Consider the following 23,625-nt stretch of genomic DNA (forward strand, 5'->3'; position numbering starts at 1 on the left):
GGGGAGTACTTTGAACTGGTAGTGTTTGTCCTGGATCATGAACCTTAGGTATTTTCTGTGCGCTGGCAACATTGAAATATGAAAGTATGCATCTTTCATATCCAATGTTGCCATGAAGTCCCCCCGTTTCAGCAATGGGATCACCTCCTGTAGTGTTACCATGCAAAACTTCTGGGGTTTTATAAACTCTGGGCGCAGATCCAGAACAGGACGCATGCTGAGATCCTTTTTGGGTACAAGGAAGTACACTGAATAAATACCCTTGTTTACCTGAAGAATAGGGACGGCTTCTATGGCGTCCTTTCCCAGCAGTGCTTCCACCTCTTGAATCAGGATGTTTAGATGGTCCGGTGAAAGGCATCGTGAGCACGGCGGTCTGAACTGTGGAGGTCAGGAGAATTCCACGCAATAACCATGGGTGACCGTCTTTAAGACCCACTGGTCGGAAGTTATCCACTCCCATGCCTTGAGGAAAGATGTTTATCGCCCCCTGACCGGGGAGATGTGGGAGGGGACCTGGACTTGGTGGTCATTTCTGACCTGAGGCTGTGGCTCCTCTGGGATTGGGGCCTCTGCCTCTACCTTTGCCGCGTTTCTGACCCCTTGAGGGATAGTAAGAGGGGCTTCCAGATGTTTGGTTTGTGTTGAAGCTACCCGTGCCGTAGTTGTTTTGACAAGCACAAGCTTGCCCTCCAATGGACCGCCGAGAGTTATTACCCCTATGGGAGGAGGGTTTTTGTGTAATTTGTTGCAGAGACTTTAAGGTCTCATGCTGTTTCTTGGCTGTCTCCAACGCTTCATCCACTGCTTTCCCAAAGAGGTTAGACTCCTCAATGGGCTTATTAATGAGGGAGGCCTGAGTTTCAGGTCTGAATCCCGAAGTACGGCGCCATGCGTGTCTTTTTAGAAAAGTCCCTGGTGCAAGGGATCTGCACGATGTTTCTGCCCTGTCCTGGGTGTTTTTCACCACATTCTGGTTAACCAGTTTTCCTTCTGCAGCAATCCTGGCGGGTTCAGGAACCTCCTGAAGGCCTTCTTGGAGTAAGTTCCATTGGGCATCAGCGTAGCTTGCTAATAGCTTAGTGTTGTTAGCAACCCGAATGGTATAAGCAGCTGCTGACGTGACATGTTTTCCTAGGGCATACATTTTTTTGGACTGCTTGTCCGGAGGTGACTCTCCCGTGGCAACAGGTACCCCTGCCCTCTTACGAGTGGTGGTCACTGCCAGTGAGTCTGGGATGGCGTGCCCCGTGATATAGAGAGGGTTGGAGGGAGATGGCCGAAATAACTTTTCGACTCTCGGTTTCACGGCCCTTGTCTGGGCAAGTGTGACTAGAGATGGAGCAATTTGCCTCTTAACCGAGTTCAGGAGGGGAATAGATTGACTTGCTGGAGGTTTTTCCTTAATAATGTTCTCCATGAAATCCTGCTCAGGCAAAGCCTCTTGAGTGGCAATTTTGAAGAATTCTGCTGCTTTTTTCAACATGGAGTTGAAAGCCATTTGGTCACCCAGAGGGGAGGCCTGGCGAGCCGTGGTGGACGGAGGAGAATCGATGCACAAAACATCCAAGTCCTGATCTTGATGTGACCAAGGATCCTGACCTTCCTGCTGGGTTTCCTCCCAGTTGTCCGCCGCATCCTGTTGATCTTCTTCACAATTTTCGAGAAAAGAGGATTCCTCTTCTTCAGTATAGATGTCCTTATATGTGTCCATCTGGACCATGTCTTCCTGTTGGAAAACCTGAGGCTGAACATCTTGTATTTGAAGGTTAGGGTCTACCCGAGCCTTTTTTGGCGGAGGCTGATCAGAAGCACTGATAATATGCTCCAGCCGATCCATACATCCCTCATATTTTTCCGTAGTCCATTTAGAGGACCCAAATGGACCTAGGTGAGGAGAAACAGCATTCTCCGCCCTATGGCTTCGAGAGGAACTTCTCAGGGAATCTGAGAGAGGCCCTTGACTATCGACGTAAGTGTCATCGGAATCGCAGCCCAAATCTGTCGAAAACCTTTCCGCGGCTTGGCCCATAACTTTTGGCAGAACCGGAATAAGGCCCACCGCCACTGTGATCCTACCGATGCTTTTTTGGATAGTAACCGAATCGTCGTGAGACAAAGCCTCCGATGATGAGTCGGTAGCAGAGACACTGTCCACGGCACCAGAAGGCCCAGCGGTCGGTTTTCCGGGTAGAGGCCTAGTCGTAGTCTTTGGGCCTATAGAGGCCTTGGAAATCGTCAAAGTTTCGGGCTCCAAAACTTTGGCGCATGTAGATTGGGGAGTAGCGCCCTTATTAGGTTTCGTTTGCCCAGTCGTCATATGCTGCTGCGGATGCGGAGAAGGCTTTGGATCTTAACGATCCAAGGGAACCGTCGAAGTTTTCGGCGGACCCGTTGGCGCTTTCGCCTTTTCGACGAGGACGTCGAAGATGGCGTAGGGGTTGTGTGCTTAGTGCGATGTGTATGAACGCCCTTGTCGCCGGGTGTAGTCCCTGTAGCAAGACCAGAGTCGAGCCTGGAAGGGTCGGGGACGGGCATGGTGGACCTAGAAGTGTCCACCTCAAGGTCTATAACATCCGCATTGGACGTTTGGTCATCCGAAGTACCCCTGTCACTTTTGGCTGGTATTGCGGTAGGGGAGGGAAGCTCCATGCGTGACATGCCGTACGCGGCCCACCGCTTTACACAGCGATCCTTAAGGGTTTTAGGCTTAAGGAGTTTGCACGCCGAACACCGCTTTTCGTCGTGTTCTAGGGGGAGACAGGCGTTACACGTCCTGTGCTCGTCCTTCCAAGGATATCTGACCCTACACTTAGGGCAGAATCTAAAGGGAGTCCTTTCCATAGCAAAAGGGAAGGATGACCAGACCGAAAGGGAAAGAAGTGGAAAGGAGGAAAGACATAATAACAATATGGCCACCCCCAACCCACTCCCCCTACTGTATAGGTCGGCCAGAGGGCCCGACCACGTGGAAATCCGGTCGCCGGATCTTAGGAGCCGAAACCCACAGTCACAGACGATTTCCCCCGTAGTGTTCGTCGAAGATGTTCTTATTGGGCAAAGTGACTTAATGGGGAATAAACCGACAATTCAGTAAGATAAACAATGTCTCTAGTAAGAGCTCCGCTAAAGGGCGACCAGTTATCTGGGCGGAAAAAAACAATCTGAGGGACCTCGGCGCGTGAGGGATTTTGGGTACTACACACGTCACGATAGGGATAGTGTTACAGGCACGCCTATGCTGACGTCCCCTTTCGGTCCCCGAAAGACAAGATGCAATACTCTGCGGTTACCATTGGATGTCGGACCATATGCACAGCATGTGATTCTAAGCAGATTAACAAGCATCAGAAAGGAGCTTTATCGTTTGCGTTTCGTTTGTAATCCGGATTAGTGGAAAGGACTCAAAACATGGAACAGAGCACATGATCTATTCATGTACGTCACGTACGTGAGTACAAGGATCCCTGGCTCTCTCTGTAGCCGGTACTGTGCCAGGAAGGTACCTGTGGTCCTGTCCTGTCTGTACAATCTTGCTGCGTAATCAGGTGAAAGCGGGGAGTGGGATCAGGGGTGATCCCGCAACTAAGCTGAGGAACAAGAAACTTAATTGGAGTTTCTGTGTGAGGGCAGGCCTTCCCAAGATTAGTGATGTCTGGGTAGATGTTACGTAGTTCTAGTTGGAATTCTGTTTTAAGTACAAGCTGGAAAAATGTGAAATCAAAGGGTAATGAGCCACTGGTAGTGTTTCATATGCTCTTCACAGTTCTCTAAGCTCAGCTGCATGAGGTTCCATCATTATTTACACTTAGCTCCACCCACTCTCTCTCTGCATCCACTCTATAGAAAAGTGTGGGGAGCTGTGATTCTACCACCATTATTCAATGTGTGTACAAAAGGGATTAATTACAGAATATATTGGAGCTTGGTAATACATTCACAGTGCAAGCTGGCTTCCAATGATGTATGCAAGAGTTGTTTGGGCCCTCATGTCTATATGTTCTGAGAATGTGAGCATGTGGTTGACTTTTAGGACATCGCCCATATGGAATTGGCTGTGGGCCAGGCATTGCCTCATGATCTGTTGCTATTGTTGCTATGGATCTCCATGTGAGTCCCGAACCTGACCCGGGGAAGTATGACTTGGGCTTATCGGGATCAAATTATGAAAAAAAATGAAATCCTTATAGCATGAACTCCCATTTGAAAAGATCTTTTGGCTGTCATCTCCTTGGTGTATGCCAGAGAAAAGATTTCCCACCGGTAAAGGCACTTAGCTGATACAAATAAAACAAGTCAGGCCTTATACAATGAATCATACATGCGACCTCCCATTTCTTTCGCTTCTTTCTTTCTTCTTCCATCTTCATCCCCTTTTGTTTTTAGACTTACCTGCTTGTGTCTTTGTTAGAATGATTCTTAAGGGGTGTTTTCTGTTCACATTTCTGCTCCTTTTCTTTATTGTCTTGACACAGGTGTCAGTTATGCCTCAGACCCCAGTCCTTGTGAACACAGTCTGTAGAGGTTCTTCATGCCCTTATACCTGCCTGGCCGCCTTTGACTTATTCATAATTCTGTATGGGTCAATTATATTTACCTGCCTGATCCATCACATGTACTTGTATTTGGGGATCGGGAGAGGGGCTACTATATTCTGTACTTGTTTCCTTTTTTACTGTATGCCTGCTAAGCATCCATTCCAAATGTTTTTTTTTTAATGGTTACAGTTTGGACACTTAAATCCTTCAAGCTGCCTGGAATTTGGGGGAGAAAGCTGGAGGAGTAAAACGAACACTGATCAGTGCTTGACAAACAAGGGCTGAAAGCAAGTCACTTGGAGAGGTTACTTCCCCGGTCTGGTGGGTGGTCCCTTGACACCCCTGCTCATGAATGGCTAACTGCCCAAGGCCATGCTTACACGTGATCAAGGCTTATACCACCTTAAACAAAATATATTCAATCCACAGAAAACCAATGAGTGATGTCCAGAAAACAGTTTCTGTAGACTGCCACAGTCTCATAGCCATGCTTGCTCCTCAATCGTCCCTGGAACTTAAATTTATCTTTAAAAATAAGATCCAGTTTGAGATTGACTTTGCTTCCTACTTTTGAGACATGACGTCTATCTTTGAAAACAATGTCCCTGTCCAAAAATAAAGTCTTGTGTATCATCTTTTCTGAAGTTTAGCGGAATTTCTTTTCCAAGCTTGTGTGCTTCCCTTCTAAACATTTCAGCCGCCCCCTTGTAGGCACAGGTGATGTTCTCCACTTGGAATATATTCACATTGAAGCCAAATGCTAATCTTCCCATGAGACACAGTGTTGTCTCCTGACCTCTCCTGTTCTGGTGTGCTCTCGCTTCCTGGGCCTGTCAGCTGTCCTCTCTTGAGCCTGGGAGATGTTGCCTGTGGACAATGTGCAAAACCTACCCATAGAACAGGTTATTTAGCCGTGTCCATTCTCGGTAGAGGGGCTCCCAGACCTTTGTTGAAATGTTTAGGGACTTGGGGTTTCAACCTATGTTACCCAGGGTATTCCAGACCTGGATACTTGCTTCACCTCACTGATGAGGCACGACTAGGCCGAACCACGTGTCTGGGGTTGCTATTGGTACACTTGTTCAGAGGAGAATTGCCTAGCATGTCAGTGCTGGACTGCCCAGGTGGGTGGGACCAGACTGATATGCAAATGGTTATTTCTCCTCTGTGAAAGGTACAGTGGGCTAAAACGTGGTTGTAGACCGCCCCGAGTGGTAACCTACCCATAGAACAGGTTATTTGCCCGGGTTCGTTTTCAGTAAAGGGACTCCCAGACATTTGGACGAACTCCTGAGAATGTGAGCTGATCCCCCCTAAATCTGTGGGACACCCCCTTCTAAGCCTGTGAGTTGTCCTTTTCTGACCATGTCCACATTCTCTTTCTAAGCATGCAAGCTGTTTTCTTCTGATCCTGTGAGCTGCCCGGTTCTTGGCTTGTGGCTTGCCCCCTTTAAGCCTGTGAGCTGTCCTTTTCTGAGCCTTTGAGATCTTCCCTTCTGAAGCTGTAATCTTACCCCCATTGAGCTTGTGAGCTACCCTTTTCTGAGACCGTGAACTGCTGATTTTAAATTGGCTGAAGCACCACTGCACCCCGCCACTAAGTTTAACCATCCACATTTTCTTTCTGTCATAGTGAAAAGACCACACAATCATGTTTTGCTGTTTTGCTTCACCAATAGCCTCCAGAGTCCTTTGTGATCACGCCACTGAATATGTTATTGGGCTGTATTGTTTTACCAGCCCTACTGTAAATGTTTCCTTTCCTATTTGTGAGAGGCTTAAACTGCTAAAAGCAACTGCATACTTTCCTGGACTCTAGGAAAGCTAACATATTCTCATACACTTTCACAGACCTGCGGTTCACATTTGATGCCTATCACATTCTACCAAACACACTTTGGAGTCAGAACCTAGGGTGCAGCAGTCGAGCGGCATGAAACAATCTGTATCAAATGCTGTGGATACAAGAGTACTACTTCATTTTCATTAATGAAGTGGTTCATAGTATTCTGCTAAACCTTCATGAGAAGATCCTTCTTCATCCCTTTCTACTGATCTCTTGGTGTTCTGACACAGCACATGTGTAGCACAGTGCATTTGGAAATCATCAGTAAATAAATGCATCTTAATAGGGACAGAACCCTGAGACTCAGCTCACTAGCTCCTGCAATACTAGGGGAAGCAGGGCACTGTATTGTCATGGGAAAATGCCCCTAGAGTTGTCCGCACAAGCTCTGGACCAGTCAGGAAAGCAGGGTCTGGCATCTACATAACAAGCACAAACCTGAGAATCAGCGCACCAGAGCCTGCACCGCTATGGTAACCAGGACCAAGAAAAGTCACAGGGACCTCATTCAGGGCCTTTCTTCACCAATTCTTAACAGCACACACCCATACTCACCTCAACAGTCCTTGCAGCACAAGGTGAAGTAGAACTCAGAGAAGCATTACAGGTCACATGCCCCAACACTCGCCCCCACCCTGCACCACTAAGATGAGGAGGACCCAGGTAACATACCCATATAACTCAACTTCCACCCTCTGCATTAACAGTGCAAGAACCATAGGAAATTGTTGAGGATATGGTTTAGGATAAGTGTTTGGGGGAGGAGGGGAAAATCCTTCACTTCTAAAGCACAAACCATTTACAATCCGTGCGTCCAATGAGGTAGAAGCAGGGGTCACCGCGTCTGGAATTAGCAACACAGAGAGAAACGTTGAAGAGATCCATCCCTGCAGGAAGGAGGAAAAGGGATGGGGGGGGGTGGAGACATACATGGACGAAACAGTGACAGAGATGGGAGAGTGTACAAGTAACATAAGAGAAATGATGAGTGAAAGGGACAGGAAAAGCAAAGATGAAAAATGGCAGGCGAAAAAGAACAAAGGTGAAAGAGAATAAGAGACATGTTAGCAAAGGAGTGCCCAACAAAAAGTTTCAAGATCATACACTGGTATTTTATGTGGCATAATCTGCAATGTATCTTGCTCGGCCGGGTGTCAAAGGTCTAGATTATTTTTAAAGCACCAATCCATTTGAGTTCTTGTGTTCACTTTTGTTTCTGTCAACTCACATACTAACATACCTAGATTAGTGAGAACTCATTGAGAAGTGTTAGCAGAGTTATGCACAGTGATGACATCGCCAGCCTATGGCCATTCTTCTCCTGCAGCTCATTATTAGAGTCTGAATCAAATTTGTTCTTAGATAAAACAGCCTCCTATGGATCCACAACTCTTTTTTAGATAAAGCACATGTCTGTCAGTCTCTGTTTGATAATTGGCTCTGTGCAGTCTTTGTGGCACGACATAGTTTAATGTAATCTACTGTAGTAAGCATGATCTCAACAAGGACAGCTTGGCAACTCCACACCCAATATACTCACCAAGAACTCTTGTGTATCAGGTACAAGTGGTCGCGGATTAATCTATCACGAATAGCACCTCAGGGGTATCCCCCAGGGGTAAGAAATAGTTACTTACCTATAACTGTAGTGATCCACAGTTGGTATCTATCATACCGATTTACATGCTTGAATATTGACTGTTTCAGGCTATGAATCCTTGAGACATAATAAAGTTATAAGGAAAATAAAGATCCTGGAGGATATTAGGACACGTATAATGAATTGAATCAAAACTAGTGTACATTCTTTTTTTATTATATTGACATTTGGATCTTTCCATACTTGTCTTAATATTCGCCTAAAGTTATATCCACATGAGTATTATTTATCATATACAGGTTGGTAATCTTGAACCAGGTTTAATCCGATAGATTCATTTAAGTTATCTAGTAATATGTGGAGCACTGCAAAGCGTGTTACCGATCTAACAAGAAAATTCTGTTCATTGAAGAAATTAATAAAACTATAAGGAGACATTTAAGGAACATTAAGATTTAGTATCACACAATTGAATACTACCTGATGCCCTGAAGAAGCACACATTTTAGGCACATTAGTAAAGTCACCAGTATTGTGAAATATTTGTAGGCTTTTTTTCCTGTGTTTTTTAACACAATTTTTGTATGGTGTTGCTACCGTAGGATGCAACTTATTCTCCGGAAAGGTTGAAGTTTGATGTGAAAATTGCTTGAAAAATTAAGGTATTGCCACATTACGAGTTTACTTCATATTAAATCATATTTTTTATTCTATTAATTGAAGATAAACTAATAGTCCACAGGATCTTTAATGGCCTTGTCTTTACTTTGAACATCTACAGTTGGAGATCTTCCTTGAGTTGATTGTGTGGTGCCACTACTACAGTATTCAAATAAGTACCTATTAGAGTTACTCTCAATTATTGAAACTAGGTGTGGTGACCATCAGCTGCTACATGGATTCTTGGTGTACAACAAAATAAGGTTATAATAGCATACAAAAGACTTTCCATGTATATCCCATCTACCACATTTTGGCCCATTTTCCCCACAACCAATGAGGGTAAGCGGCTTACGCTCCATCCCTGGAAGCTATTTTCAGACTCATAGGATTTGTATAGTATTGTAAACTAATTAAATACCCAAGCCTAGATGGGGATGTGGGTTGGCCGCAAGTCAATCTATGACATATACCAACACTAGAGAACAACAGTTATAGATAACTGTAAGGGTGCAGAAGGAGGAGACGGCCATACAGGTGGAATGGTTGTTGGTAAAGACTTTCATTCTTGGTGAAAAGAAAGAGAAAAGCCTATCTGGCCCTATTTCTATGAGGGGTTTCTCTGCCTGAACTAAAGACTAAAAGGGATCAGTCAGAATGTCCGTTTAACTTAAGTGTCCACTGTCCTGTGTCAAAATACCTAATTCTGCCCTTCACACTTATAACTAAAGTAGACAAGGCTAAACTGCTTGTTGCCCAGGAGAATGGATCCCTTCTCCCAGTTTTGTCATCACAGTTCTGTTTGGGAATTTCAATAGTTCTCACCAGGGGGAATGACTCCCTTCCCCTGATTGAAAGTGTCCACAAACAAACACAAAACAAATCCAACAACCCTTCTCCTGTTGGGTCATTGATGTATAAGGGGGAATGCTTCCCTTCCCCTGCTTGAAAAGTTGTTTTAACACATTGTAGTCAAATGCCAGGGGGAATGCTGGAAGCTTGTTCTGACTTCCGCCACTTGATATCCTAATGTTTCTCATTATAACGTTGCAGTCACACTAGAACAGGGGGAATGACTCCCATCCCCTGGTCACTCCAGTGACTCCTTTGTTTAATGCCATATAGAGTTCCAACTGTGATTGGGTCCCAGACCCAAGTTCTTCTTCTCTGAGTCAGCAGGCCTGGTTCACTAACCTGCCAAGTACTGCCATGAGGAAGATGGTTTGTATTATTCTCTTGGTTAGGGTTACTGACCCTGATTTCTCTTATTCTTCTTGGATGTGGGTCCCTGACCCTTCTCTTGTGGTCAGTGGAATTCCCCCATCCACTGACACAAAGAAGAGGAGATTTCAGGTAGGTCTGCCGCACATGAGAGCCAATCTGGGTGACCCAACTATTAGGCCAAGGGAGAGTCTTTAATGCCTGCTTCCCTTCTAGCCCCAAATCCCCACTGGGTCTCCCGTACCTCCCTTCACCTTCACAGGGATGTTGTTACGTCACTGGGGCTTCCAGGGACAAGGATTTGCCTCTCTGCTGCTTCGGGTTTCTCTCTGCATCTGCGAGGACCGTGCGGCTTCCCTCTGCAACACTCGGCTTCTCAATGGTTCTCTCTGCATCTGCGACGGCAGCACAATCTCCCTCTCTGCAGCTCGGCTTTGTTGGGTTTCTCTCCGTGAGTCTCACATCAGTGCGGTACTTCCTTGCGTGGTTCATTTTCCTTCTGGCCTACGGCATCGGCTCCTGTCGCCCCCGAGAAGAAAGGCTGCAGTAGCTCTGAAGCGTCCTACATGTGTCGCCTTCTCTGGTGCCCCAAGCATCTTTGAAACTACAGCGCCTGAGAGTTTCCACAGCTGCTGCCTGTATGCGCTGGATTTGGCAGGTATTTTTTTCCCGCTTTAACTTTTATACAATGTAGCCGGTTCCCAATCGGCTTGTTGTATAAGTCCTTCATCTCTTTTGTTGTTTGATCTTGATACGGGCGCAGGGCCACCTCAAACCAGTACTTGTGTGGCAAGTGATCTTCATGTTTCCTACACTCTTCCTCTTCATAGTACTTTCAGGTTCTCTATAGTTCTCCACCTGATAACAATACACAGGTTTACTCTCTAAGAACATTTTATTAGAGGAAAGATAGGTTAGAGTGTGTGGGGGTGTGTTGATGTTACAAGGGCTGTACCCTTGATGGTCGTACTCATCCCTAGAGGGGGAGTCCCTCCCAATGAGATCCTCCTGCATTATACCACTTCCAGGGGGACTATTGGGTAGCAGCCTCACCTCCCTGGCCTCGTGTGAAAGGGCTTCGCCTCAGGGAGAAGAGAAAACAACTACTGATCGTCACAGTAAGCAACTCATTGTTCCCTATCATTGAACCTTTCATAGAGTCAGATCCTTAAACAGAATGTCAAGCAGAACATCATAAAATTAGAGAGGTGGGATAGGCTAGTCTCACCTTACAGAAAAATATGGTACACAGAGGGCTCTAATCTGCCATCAAAATCTAAACAGTAGTGTTTGGCGAATGCTTGAAGGGTTTTCAATGCTGTTTCCCTGCAGATGTTGTGTAGTGTCACATCAGTGTGGCTGCCTTTGCTCTTAGTGTGCACCATTACCGGATGTTGACTGGTCTTCCTCCCACAGAGTGGCACTAGTTGATACAACTAATGGTCAAGCATAAGAACTGTTGCTTTGAAAGAGACCATCTTTGCTTGACGCTCTGAAGTCCTTGATCCCACCAATGCAAAACTGCAGAACCTGTTTCATCCAAGCAATGAAAGGTTCGCTCTGCAGGGATGCAACAGTGGCATAGGTAAGTGGGCAGAGATTGTTTAATTGAAGTAAAGCAAGATACAACTTTAGGACAGAAAACAAGTGTGAAATATTAACACCATTGTGACTATCATGAAAAATGTATTTAGAGTCTGTTGGATTGCATTGCTCCCACTTTTCTAGCTGATGTAATGGAGCAAAAGAAAGTCCCCTTTCCCAGAAAAGAACTATGTTAATGGGATTGAAAGGAGATTTCATTTGAGCAGTCAATACTGGGTTCAGCTCAGTGGAATGCCTTTGTTTGAGTTAAGATGTGTAGGAATGCATCAACAACTTAACTAACTGATTAACAGTGGGGTGAAAGAAGAATGATGGGGCATCAACACAAGTTGACTAATATGTGATTGCTGGAAAATGCACAATAAGTGTACTTGCCTTTTGGCCAAGTGAAGCAGATAGGACAGCAGCTGATGAAGTTGCAAGGTTGTTGGTTGAAGGTTATGTAAAAAACACACAGACACAAGTCTCCACTTTTTGGCTTATGTCTTCTTAGTAGATGGATCTCTTGCAGATGTGAGGATCCCTATGCACTCCTCATGGCGGTCTAGATGGTGTAGTGTTGATATTCAAGAACCATGGAGTCAGGGATCCAGGATTGTGGTTAGAATCCAGCCAACTTTCCTCATGAGTATCTTGGGATGAACGCTTAAGTATTGGGTGCCTCTGTAGACAGGGCTAGCTAGTCGGGAAACCAGTCTTACTGTTCCCAGGTGGGGCCAAAAGGATAATCCTCCAAGGAAACGTCTACAGCTTCAACATCCATGATATCAAGGATATTGCAGGGAAGGTGTACAAAGAAACTCCCAACAGTGGGGGAAGCATGGCATAGCAACAGAACACATGACCAATGATATATATTTAAATAGTCTTCATTCTTGCCAGGACAGGCAATGGAATAAACTGTATTTCCTAGAGGATTCTCTACAACTGCTTGAGGTGTTCTGATCTCGAAACATGCTCAGGTCTCTTTGTTTCCTGTGTATGCCAACTGTCTGGGGCTAGTCTTGGGATGGTCAGAGATCTTGTGCCACTCCACTCTCTTCGGCCAGTCAGAGCGCCTAGGCCTGTCAACTCTCTTGAGCCTCTCAGCTCATCTAAGACAATCAGAACTGTTGGGCCACTATGTCATGGTGACTGCATTAAGAGCTCTATTGTCCACACAGAGGCCCTCATTACGACCCTGGCGGAAATCGGAAAACGATGGCGGAAATGCAATACCGCCATCGAATAGCGCTCGGTGCGACTATGACCCGTCACCGCAAAGTACGAAGCCATTAGCGACACCGTAGTGAACGCCAACGCTAACTGCACCAAGCACGCGCGCGCGCGCCATGCGAAACCGCAAACACCACCATGGCGCAAGGGTACGCCAATTCCGACCCTAGCGGACATGTACCTAACGCCATCAGGCATGGCGTAATGTACCATTCCGCCATGGTGAGAAGTACGGCATCGCGAATCAACCGTAAACGGCCCCACTGAGTGCCTGTACACCGCTCCCTGCCCACAAAGTACAACTCCCCGTAGGTGCAATGAAGTCACAATGCAACCATTGAAATGTACAAGTCACCCATGCATGGCAACGAAGAAAAGAAACACAAGAGGGGCCAATGGGAGCTGCAGGGCACAGATGGCACGAATACAGAAGCCATCCCAATGGACATGACCACAGTCCCCCACCAAGAAATGCACGCAAACACAGGCACCTGTGACCAGCAATATTCCGAGATTCACATCATTCCACCAGTCCACCTGGCTGACCGGCATCTGTTACACAAAACCCAATCCCCCGCCCCTGAGCATGACAACATTCAAACTGTCATATTGGCAGCCCCCATCCCTGACCTCACGGGCCTAGTAGGCAAACGCGCCCAGTACAGTACCACGCAACTAAACTCCGAAGCTGGAACCCAATGCAGATCTCCTCACAATACATCGCCCCCCAAATAGGCATATGCCACATCACTTGCAAAGAAAAACGCTACACGGGCCAAATCAGAATAGAAATTTAATGCACATCAAAGTCACCAAGCCCATACAGCCATCAGGCCATGAACTCCAAAACACTAATCACCATTGTGGGCTGCATCCGCAAGAAATGACCAGCCACTACTTGTGTGTCGCCCTGTTCCCCCATGGTACACAGAGCCACATTCACGTACGAAAAGGCAACATGGAAGCGCACAGAACCGCAGGGCCGTCCCAATGGGGAGGCACTAGTCCAGCTGAAAGGCCGAAATGTTGCTCCGAGCCACCAGTACTGCGTAAGGGCATGTGGGCCATTGGCGATCGTCCCATAAGATCGTAATGCTGCTCCACTGATTAACACGAAGCAGCAGGTGTCGGGAGTAAAACCCATCTGCAGGAGTGGCATACAGATGGCAGTGGCAAAAGGGGAGGAGATACCTGTCAACCAAAAGAAAAGAAAAAGAACAGAATGGCCATCAGAACTACATTCCAACAACTCACTTCAATGATCACACGAAGTCCACAGCCATATGCATGCTAGCCCACTCCAAAGGATCATCACCACCCCAAAACCACTTGCGACTCATAACCATCTATATCGAGGTGCAAACACCATCACAAACGAGTGTACCTGTGCATGCGTCTGTCAAAACAGAATCCATCAGATGGGAATGTTAACGTGCATGGACACAAGTGTCTGAGGGCGCGTCGAGACAGGGAGGGCTCAACAAGGCCAGATAGACGATGGTCCCACTATGGCAGCCCTGCATCACATAGCGCAGGGGAGGCGGATAGATCCCAAGAAGCCCTGTACATGGCAAACTCTGTATCGAATCACCTGCCCATGCATCCATTCATCATTCCCTCATCCCGGGATCAAAACGCCTGAATAATTACTCACATAACATTAGAAACATCCATTGAGTCTGTGCGTTATGCAGCCTGCAAAATCCACAGTGCCCCAGCCCGTAATTCCAGTGTTGTGAAGTAACATGTATTTGGGAACGGCCGGCCTCATCGCCCACGTAGCTATTGCGCATCCCAAACTATTCATATCAATCATTGCTTCCTCGCCATGGGCCCTGTCTCAAGGACATTGAACAATAGAACGTTATATTTGCAGTCAGACCTGTGGGCATCTCCTCGCCGCTAGCTGGAAACCGAAAGCGCCGCCCTTCGAATTCCTCATTTGCAACATCACGTCGAAAAGGCATCTGTGGCCGTTTGAAATCACTAATTATTCCATCGAGTGCGGCTGTGTGTGAAAATGGCAACTGCCTTCACCCACAAATGGGACGCCCCGCCCGTCGTTGCAACTCGGTACAGTGATGCATGAGGGCCCACCGTTACTCGAGTACTACGTTCCACTGACCCTTCACAAGTCTGTTCGCGACTGCACAGATAGTATGTGAAACAATGGGACCACAGCAGAATGAACATATCAACCAATCTTACACGGCCATCGGGTACAAATACATGATTGCAATAGCAAGATGCCATTCCCCGAATTGCAGCGTTGTGCGCGGGACGTGCTCGGCCAAAGGGGAGAGCAGTTTGCACAGGTGGAATTAATCACCACAGGTGGAGGCCATACAGCCTGAAAACACATAAATTGCACAGCCAGTCTCCTCCCACAACCACACCGAAATGCTACCGGCAGGACTCGCGATGTTGGCCCTGGGGGACCTGATAGCACTGCAAGTGCTCCAACTCCAAGAAGAAGACGAACACCAACTACAACCAGCCGCACGGAGGAGACGCAGGAGGAGGAGGAGGGCAAGGCAGGGCCAGCAAGGCCCACCAGCACAGCCACTACCACCACGCAGGCAGCCCGCAATCCCACGCCTCCGAGCACATCCGTTCAACCTCACTGATGAGCAGATCCACACCCTCTACCGTCTGGACCGGGACACCATAGCCGCCATTGTGGACATGACACAGGCTGACCTTGTCAGCATGATAGATAGCCCAACCGCCATCCCACCCCTACTGAAGGTGGTGTCTGTACTCCACTTCCTGGCCACAGGCACCTACCAGCACACAGTCGGACAGTTGCATGGCATTTCTCAGCCACTGTTCTCACGGACACTATTTCAAGTGCTCGATGCCCTCCTGCAGCACGCAGACGACTACATCTCTCTACCACGCTCGGAGCAGGAAATTACCAACACAAAAGTGGGATTCCATGCACTTGCCGGCATACCGGGATGCATTGGTGCCATCGACTGCACCCATGTGGAATTGGTCGTCCCACATGCCATGGAGGCCCAGTACCGCAACCGAAAACAATTTCATTCCCTGAATGTACAAATGGTGTGTGACTCCAACAGGATCATTACACATTGTTGTGCCCGATTCCCTGGATCAACCCATGATTCTATGGTCTTGAGGAACTCCACAATACCACGCTACATGGAGCGACACGCAGGGAACAGATCCTGGCTACTCGGTGAGTCTCATTACATGCACGATTATGTGGGGTATGTGATTTGGCAATGACCTGGCAGGAAGGGGGGGGGGTGTGCGTACGTATCAATGGCATTCCACATCATACGTTTCTCGTCCACATACAGGTGATGCTGGATATCCACTGAAGAGATGGCTCCTCACACCAGTCCGGAACCCACGGGACCAGCATGAGGAGGACTACAACCATGCCCACTCACGTACCCGTGTAGTCATTGAACAGGCATTCGGCCTACTGAAGACTCGTTTCCGCTGCCTCAGCAGGTCTGGCGGGGCACTCCTGTACCGCCATGAGAAGGTTGCAAAGATGGTCATGGCATGTGTCATGCTCCACAACATGTGCGTACGTAGAAATGTGCCCATGCCCCCTGACGCAGAACTGCAAGCACCTGATGATGGTCATGATGGGGGTGGGGATGTGGCTGCACCTCATGGAGTCTGCGAGGCACCGGAGGCCCATGACATTCGTCAGCATCTCATTGATGCATGCTTCTAGTACTCACGCCTGGTGGCTGATACATGGACACGGGACTCGTGGCACTGCGTGTGTCTGGGACATGCACAATATGGACTGTACGCCTATGATGGCCTAGTACACAAAGATCAATGTCCACACATCTCATTGGTTGATCGTGCACTTTTTATGGCATATGTGATGTCATGTTGAACACCCTATCGACCCGCCACCCAAGTGAGCCCAACACACCCCCTCCACCCTCCTACCTCCCCCCCGAACACCAGTGTCCAAAGATGCTCATTGTCAGTGGGCTGTCGCTATTGCAAGCCCCCTCTGCGGGTATCAGGGGCACCCCTGCCTGTGGAGCGCAGGTTCCTTCCAGATCTACGTTGGGGGCTGCCCTGGACGGAACTTGCAACGGATGATGTGTCTGCCTGCTCACGTCCATGCATGTCCCTAAGGGTTTGCGAGAGCTCAGTGAGCACACGGCGCACTGCGGCAAGTTCGGCACATACGTCTTTGGACGTCGCATGCAGTTCCCCCCTCAGGCTCTCGGTGCTTCTCTCCATTTGGACTCTCAGGCTCTCGGTGCTACTCTCCATTTGGACTCTCAGGCTCTCGGTGAAACTCTCCATTTGGACTCTCAGGCTCTCGGTGCTACTCTCCATTTGTGCCCTTAGCGTCTCTGTACCTCTCTCCATTTCTGCCCTAAGTGTCTCAGTTGATGTTTCTATGTCTGCCTTAGTGGCCCCACATTCATCGGCATGGTCCTTGAGGAGTGTGGCCAGTTGCTGCTGTTGTACGATTAACTGGTCGAGGGACTGTTGCCTCTGCTGGGCCATGGCCATTTGCGGGGGTGTCACAGAGGGGCTGTTGTCCTCATGTTGCCTTGCCACAGGGCTTGTTGGGGATGGCCAGTCGTCGTCTTGTGGGTGCCCCTGCGTGGTATCCTCATGTTGTACGGGATGGGACAGACAGGGGGATTGGGACAGGTCATGGATGGATCTGACTTCGACATCCCCGTTTTCTGTGTCCGAGCATGCTGCCATCAATGGGGTGTCACCTATGGTGCTGCTGCCACCAGAGGCAGTGCCTTCTGTGGCATCCATTGGGGGGACCTGTGGTGGTGGTGTTGTGGGCATGCTGGCTGCTGGGGTGCCTGTTGATGTTCCCTCCTCTGTGCTGCCACCTGATTTGTGCTGCTGCCGTGTCTTGATGCGTGCAGCTGAGGTGGAGGGTCTCTGGCCGTTGGTCTTGGCCCTCTTTGCAGGTGTGCTGGTAGGGGTGTCCTGTAGCTCGTCGTTTGGATCGGACCCTGTGGTGGATTAAAGGAGGGCGAGGGTTATTGATGGGTCTGTGGGAATTGGAATGGCATTGTATCACATGCTTTGGGGTGGTACCTGAGGGTGATTTGGGTCGGGGCCTTGGAGGTGCTTTAATTTGTGTGTGGAGTGAGGGTGCAGTTGTTTGGCAGCCTGCAGTTAGGGTGTGCCTGCTGCACGTGTAGTGCGTGTATTAGGGGTTTTTAATTATTTATGTATTTATTGTGGGTTTTAACGTGCGCTATCAGGCCGATGTGTGTGGACGTTCTCCTGGACATGTGTTTCTGTTGCACTATGTGGACGCATGGTACTTCACATGGATGGACTGTGTGGATTTGGCATTGTTTTATCTGGCCCACCTACCTGTATCTTCGGATGTCTGCACTCCTTTCTCCATCCCTCCGACTCCCTCTATGCTCTCCATTCCGATGGTGGAGGCACAGATTTCTTCCCAGGGGGTCAACTTGATGGGTGATTCAGGACCTCCCCCGGTGGCTGTGGCAATGTTGCGGTTGGCAGAGAGTATGCTGCGGACGCGTATCCGCAGGTCGTCCCATCGCTTGCGGCATTGCTGTGGGGTGCGGGGTGCGGTCCCCACCGCACTTACCCGCTGTGCCACCAGAGCCCATATGGTCTTCTTGTTTGCAAGTGCCGTTCTGGTCATTTGCGTGGAGAAGACGACGGCAGCATTCTCCTGGAGGGTCTCTGTTAGCACGGTGAGTTCCTCACGGGAGAAGTGGACCTGCCGCTTGCGGTCGCACGCTTTCTTCGCTACTTTCCCCATTTTTCTTGGTTTCGCTAGGGTGGGTGACGGGTTGGGGTGTGTTTCAGGGTAGTGATTTTAGTGGTTGTGTGGTTTTAGTGGTTTTATAGGTGTACGGCGGGATGTTTCCCGTTCCGGGCCCATGTTTTTACTTCCGTTTCCGTATATTTCCGGTCACCGTACTTTCCGGTAGGCGCACACTGCGGTGACCGCTAAGAGGGGTGGCGGTATAGCACCTAGGGCGCCGTACGGCGGCGGTGTGGGCCGTTTTGGGGTCATTTCCGCCATCGCGGACTTTGCACTTCCGCCGTGGCGTGGTGCTCGTGCCCGATGGGTCGGAATGGGCCGCACTTTGCTCCTTCGTGCAATGGCGGAAACGCTATTTACGCTGTGGCGCTCCGGTCAGTCACTTTCCGCCAGGGTCGTAATGAGGGCCAGAATCTCAATTCCTTGGATCCTGCATTTGGCACTAGAACACCAAGACTAGCCCATGGACTGGATGGCTCTATTACCCCAAGATCAAGCATCTTCTTGACCTCTTCCTTTATGTGAGTTCTTATATGGTCTGACATCCTGTAGCCCCTGCTTTTGACAGGTAGACGGTCATCAGTGAGAATCTCATGCTGGCCCCAAGGGGTCAAGCCTGGTGATAGTGAAAACAGAGGGGCAAACTGATTTAACAGAATTTTGCACTCCTCCGGTTGTTCCAGTGTCAGATCAGAAGAGGAGAGATTAACTCCTTCTATCTTCCCATCGTAAGGTTGTCCCCTTAGGAGGTCAGGTAGAGGCTCACTCTCCTCCTCCTTCCGAGCAGAGGCTAGAAGCAAAGCTCCCAGTTCTGGTCTAGAGACATAGGCCTTTAGGCGGTTGGTGTGAAAGGCCCTCAGGGCCTCCTTAGGATTGCCCAAGTCCACCAAATAATTGACCTCTCCAAGTTTTCCCACAACCTTCCAGGGTCTAATCAATTTGTCCTGTAATGCCCTCTGCCTTGTAGGTACCATAACTAGAACTAGCTGGTCTTGAGTAAACTCAACCATGTTTGCCTTCTGGTCATGCCAATGTTTAACCAGAGCCTGCCCTTTTTTCAAGTTATCAGAAGCTTCTGTCAACATGTGTGTCATTGTCCTTTCGGAGACCTAACACATAGTCAGTGACTGTCACTGGCTTGTGGGAAGGAGCACTCTCCAACCCCTCCTTGATTAGGGCCAATGGACCTCTAACTGGATGACCATAGAGGAGCTCAAAGGGGCTAAAATCAACCCCTTCTTGAGGGACTTCTCTATGAGCAAGAGAAGGCAGGGCAGTAGAAGGTCCCACTTTCTTCTAAGGGTTTCTTCTAAAGCACCAATCATGCTCTTCATAGTTATATTAAACCTCTCCACCAACCCATTGGTTTGGGGATGGTAGGCATTTGAGAACGTGTAGGTCACTCCACAGTTTTTCCACATGGCTTGCATGTAGTGGGACATAAAATTGGTCCCCCTGTCTGAGATAACCTCCTTAGAAAAACCTACCCTGGTACAAATACCAAGGAGGGCCTTAGCCACTGCCTGTGCAGTAACAGTCCTCATAGGTATGGTTTCAGGATACCTGGTAGCATGGTCTACCACAACCAATATAAATCGGTTGCCTGAAGATGTGAGAGGGTCTAAGCGACCAACAATGTCGATTCCTACCCTCTCAAAAGGGACTCCAACCAATGGGAGGGGCACCAAAGGTGCCACGTTCTTGGCTCCAATCTTGCCAGACGTCTGACAAGTGTGACGGCTTCTACAGAACTTATCTAAATAAGACCCCATCTTGGGCCATTAGAAATACAGAGAAATCCTTTCCTTGGTCTTCTTAAAACTTAAGTGACCGACTTAAGGAATCTCATGTTCTAACTGTAGAAACTGGGGTCTCACCTCCTGAAGTACTACAAGTGTTCTGTAAGTCCCTGGAGTAGACTCAATAGGTTCACTGTAGAGGAGGCCATCCTCCCAGAAATACTTGTGCTTCCCTGGCTCTTGCCCTTCCAGCAGGAAAGCTGCCTGTTGGCGAAGACCTTCAAGAGTAGGACACTGTCTTTGACCTCTGCCTAAGTCTGCCCTACAGGAGCCACCTTCTGCAAGACTCAAGTCCAGATTCCAATGTACACCCTACCAACCTTGTAACTCTCACCAGACAACGAAAGCAACCCTACCACTAACTCCCACCTCACCCTCTGGCATCAAAAATACCCCCAAATACATGATGATCAAGGGTGCTCTCATCAATGCCAGGTTCCTCCCGGCTCACGCACTTGACATTGCATATCTTATCACCATTCAAGACCTTGACTTCTTGGCCGTCACAGAGACTTGGCTACATGCAGCGTCTGGTCCACTTCTCTCCCTCGCCATCCCTAGTGGATACTCCATTATCAGACGCAACCGCAACACTGACCTGTCTAAAGGCGGCGACGTCACCGTTATTCACAAAGACAGTATCAACATTAGAATTATCCCTAATGTACAGATCCCTTCTGCCGAGTTACTGTCTGTCAAACTCGCCATCTCTCCAAACAACTCTGCCACTTTGCACCACATTTACAGGCTTCCATGTCCACTCACCTCCTTCACCGATGACATCACCTCCATTCTAGCTGAGAAAACTAAGTTGAACTCCCAAATTATTCTACTAGGCGACCTCACCTTGGCCTCCTAGACCCCAATTACCTCAACGCACTGGACATCGCTAGCGCTCTCTCCAATTTAGGCTTTTCACATCGCATATGTGAACCCACCCACAACAAGGGGAGAACACTCGACTGGGTAGCCGACCTTAACTGCAACATTAACATAGAATTGAACCTTCCGTGCGCTTGGTCGACCACCACATTATCATCTTTAACATCCCAGCTAATGACCCCTACACAAAACAGAACATTGCACCCGCCATAACTACAAGAAACAAAAAGGACATTACACACGACAAATTACTCCCTATCATTCTGCCCATCCTTAACAAAATTGCACTGTCATATGCTGACCCCACTACCCTAGTTGACACTTACAACTGCACTATGCTCAAAGCCATAAACACTATCACACCCATTAAATCCAGGAAACCCAAACAGCGTGCGCACCTTAACTCGTGGTTCACCCCACAATTAAGAGTATTACATAAAGAAAAACAAATCGCTGAAGCCCGCTGGAAAAGTTTCCCTTGTGACTCCAACAAAGATAGCCTCATGGTTGCTACCTTTAACTACAAGAAGGCTATCTTCCAAGCAAAAAAGGACACCTACAAAATGTGCATAATACAAGCTGAAGCTAAAACTAGGGAGCTCTTCAAAATTCTGAAGGAGTTGGAAGCACCTTCCTCCCCCCAAGAAACTTGCAGAAAAGACAGCACCTGGTGTGCCAACATCCAAAAAGCACTTTTCGAAAAGATAGCTACTCTCCAACAGAAAATGAACAATAAACAAAACTGCCTCCAGAATGACCCACAGCCCAATCCTGTAACTATGCCCATCATACACACACACACGCACCTTTCAACTTCTCACCACTCTCCATCCAGGAAGTTGAAAGTATCATTAGTAAACTCAATGCTTCTAACTGTCAGGGTGATACCTGCCCAGACACTATTATCAAGGAGGCTGCACACGAACTAGCCCCCTTTATCACTGCCCTCATCAATTCCTCCTTCAACTCTGGTACCGTTCTTGGCAACCTCAAGGACGCTTGGGTCATCCCTCTCCTGCAAAACCCAACCCTGGATCCAAGCATACCCACAAACTACAGGCCTATCACCACCGTCCCTTTTCTGCTCAAAGTTTTAGACCGTGCCGCCTATTTGCAGATACAGGGCTATCTGAAATCAAATAAACTCCTTGGCCTTACACAATCTGGTTTCCGACCTAGGCACGGAACAGAGATTGCACGTGCTGACCTAAAAACACAAATTGAGATCACAAAGATAATGGCAGACTAGCCCTGTTATTACTACTCGACTTATCAGCAGCATTTGACCTGGTTAACCACCAAATCCTCTACCGCCACCTCAAAACTGCTGCCCACTTCTCGGACAAACCTACTACTTGGATCAGATCGTTCTTGGACAATAGGTCCATGAGGGTCTTCTCCCTGTCCGCCTTGGCCGAACCATCACCTGTCCTATGTGGGGTCCCCCAAGGGTCTTGTGTTTCCCCTACACACTATAATGTGTTTACAAAGCCACTTTTTGATATACTCGATTATCTGGGTGTCACCTACACCAACTATGCTGATGACACCCATATAGTCATTACTATTACGGGACACCATACTGCGGACACTAAGGCTCTTAACGAGGTCTATCAAATCATACAGGCATGGATGGCCCAACACAAGGTCTGTCTCAATGACGACAAGACAGAGCTCCTCATCCTTGGTTCCCAAAACTGTCTCAACAAACTGGATCCGGCTTTCAAAGCATTCAATATTGATGGCAATATCATTCAGGTCTCCAATGATACCAAAACCTTAGGAATCTACCTTGAATCCACACTCTCGCTCAACAGACAAATCAATGCTGTAATTTCAGCCTCTGCATACACGTGCAAACTCATCACAGCCTGCCGCCCCTTCCTTACTACACCCAACTTCACCACACTTGCCAGAACGCTGGTTATGTCCAAACTCGACTACTGCAATGCATTGTAGCTAAGGACTAGTCAACGTAACTTAAACAAACTCCAGGTCATGAAAAATAATGCCATCAGGGCAGCCCTCAACTTCCCCAGATCTTCACACATCTCAGACACTAGGCGAAGTATACACTGGCTATCAGTCACCCAAAGAATATCCCTCAAAACGCTTGCCCTCACACACAAATGTGTGACCAATAAGGACCCCATTTACTTGGCAAACCGTTTCTCCCACCACTCTTCTATCCGCCCGCAGAGAACCACCCAAGCACTGTCTTAACGTACCTAGATATAAACTGCAGAAAGCAGGCGGGGCGAGCTTCCCAGTTCTTGCCTCTAAATTATGGAACTCACTGCCTAACTCTATTAGAACCGAACCGTCATTCCACTCCTTTAAGCACAAAGCCAAGATGTGGCTGATCACCCACGATGCATAAATCTGATGGCACACTGAACGTTAAATTATTCCTGCATAACCGCTATTCTCAGGTTTTTCACTCTATGTATATACATGCCTTATCTACTTCA

At 48.1% G+C, this 23,625-nt stretch overlaps 1 protein-coding gene across 8 annotated transcripts in view; it reads right to left on the bottom strand.

Moving 5' to 3' along the window:
- The window catches only part of MAGIX (MAGI family member, X-linked), a 916,967-nt gene that overhangs the window by 37,227 nt on the left and 856,115 nt on the right, over positions 1-23,625 (bottom strand). For 6 of the 8 annotated variants that reach the window (XM_069645279.1, XM_069645280.1, XM_069645282.1 and 3 more), the window contains one exon: positions 7,181-7,228. The exons of 1 other annotated variant lie outside the window; for it this stretch is intronic. In XM_069645279.1, the coding sequence (XP_069501380.1) occupies positions 7,181-7,228 (48 nt within the window). Of the gene's footprint in view, positions 1-7,180; positions 7,272-23,625 lie in introns of all 8 variants that reach the window. One more of the 8 variants, XM_069645283.1, reaches the window with a different exon arrangement.

This window comes from Ambystoma mexicanum, chromosome 2p, assembly GCF_040938575.1.
Source record: "Ambystoma mexicanum isolate Mex_15411 chromosome 2p, UKY_AmexF1_1, whole genome shotgun sequence".
Taxonomy (NCBI): Eukaryota; Metazoa; Chordata; class Amphibia; order Caudata; family Ambystomatidae; genus Ambystoma; species Ambystoma mexicanum.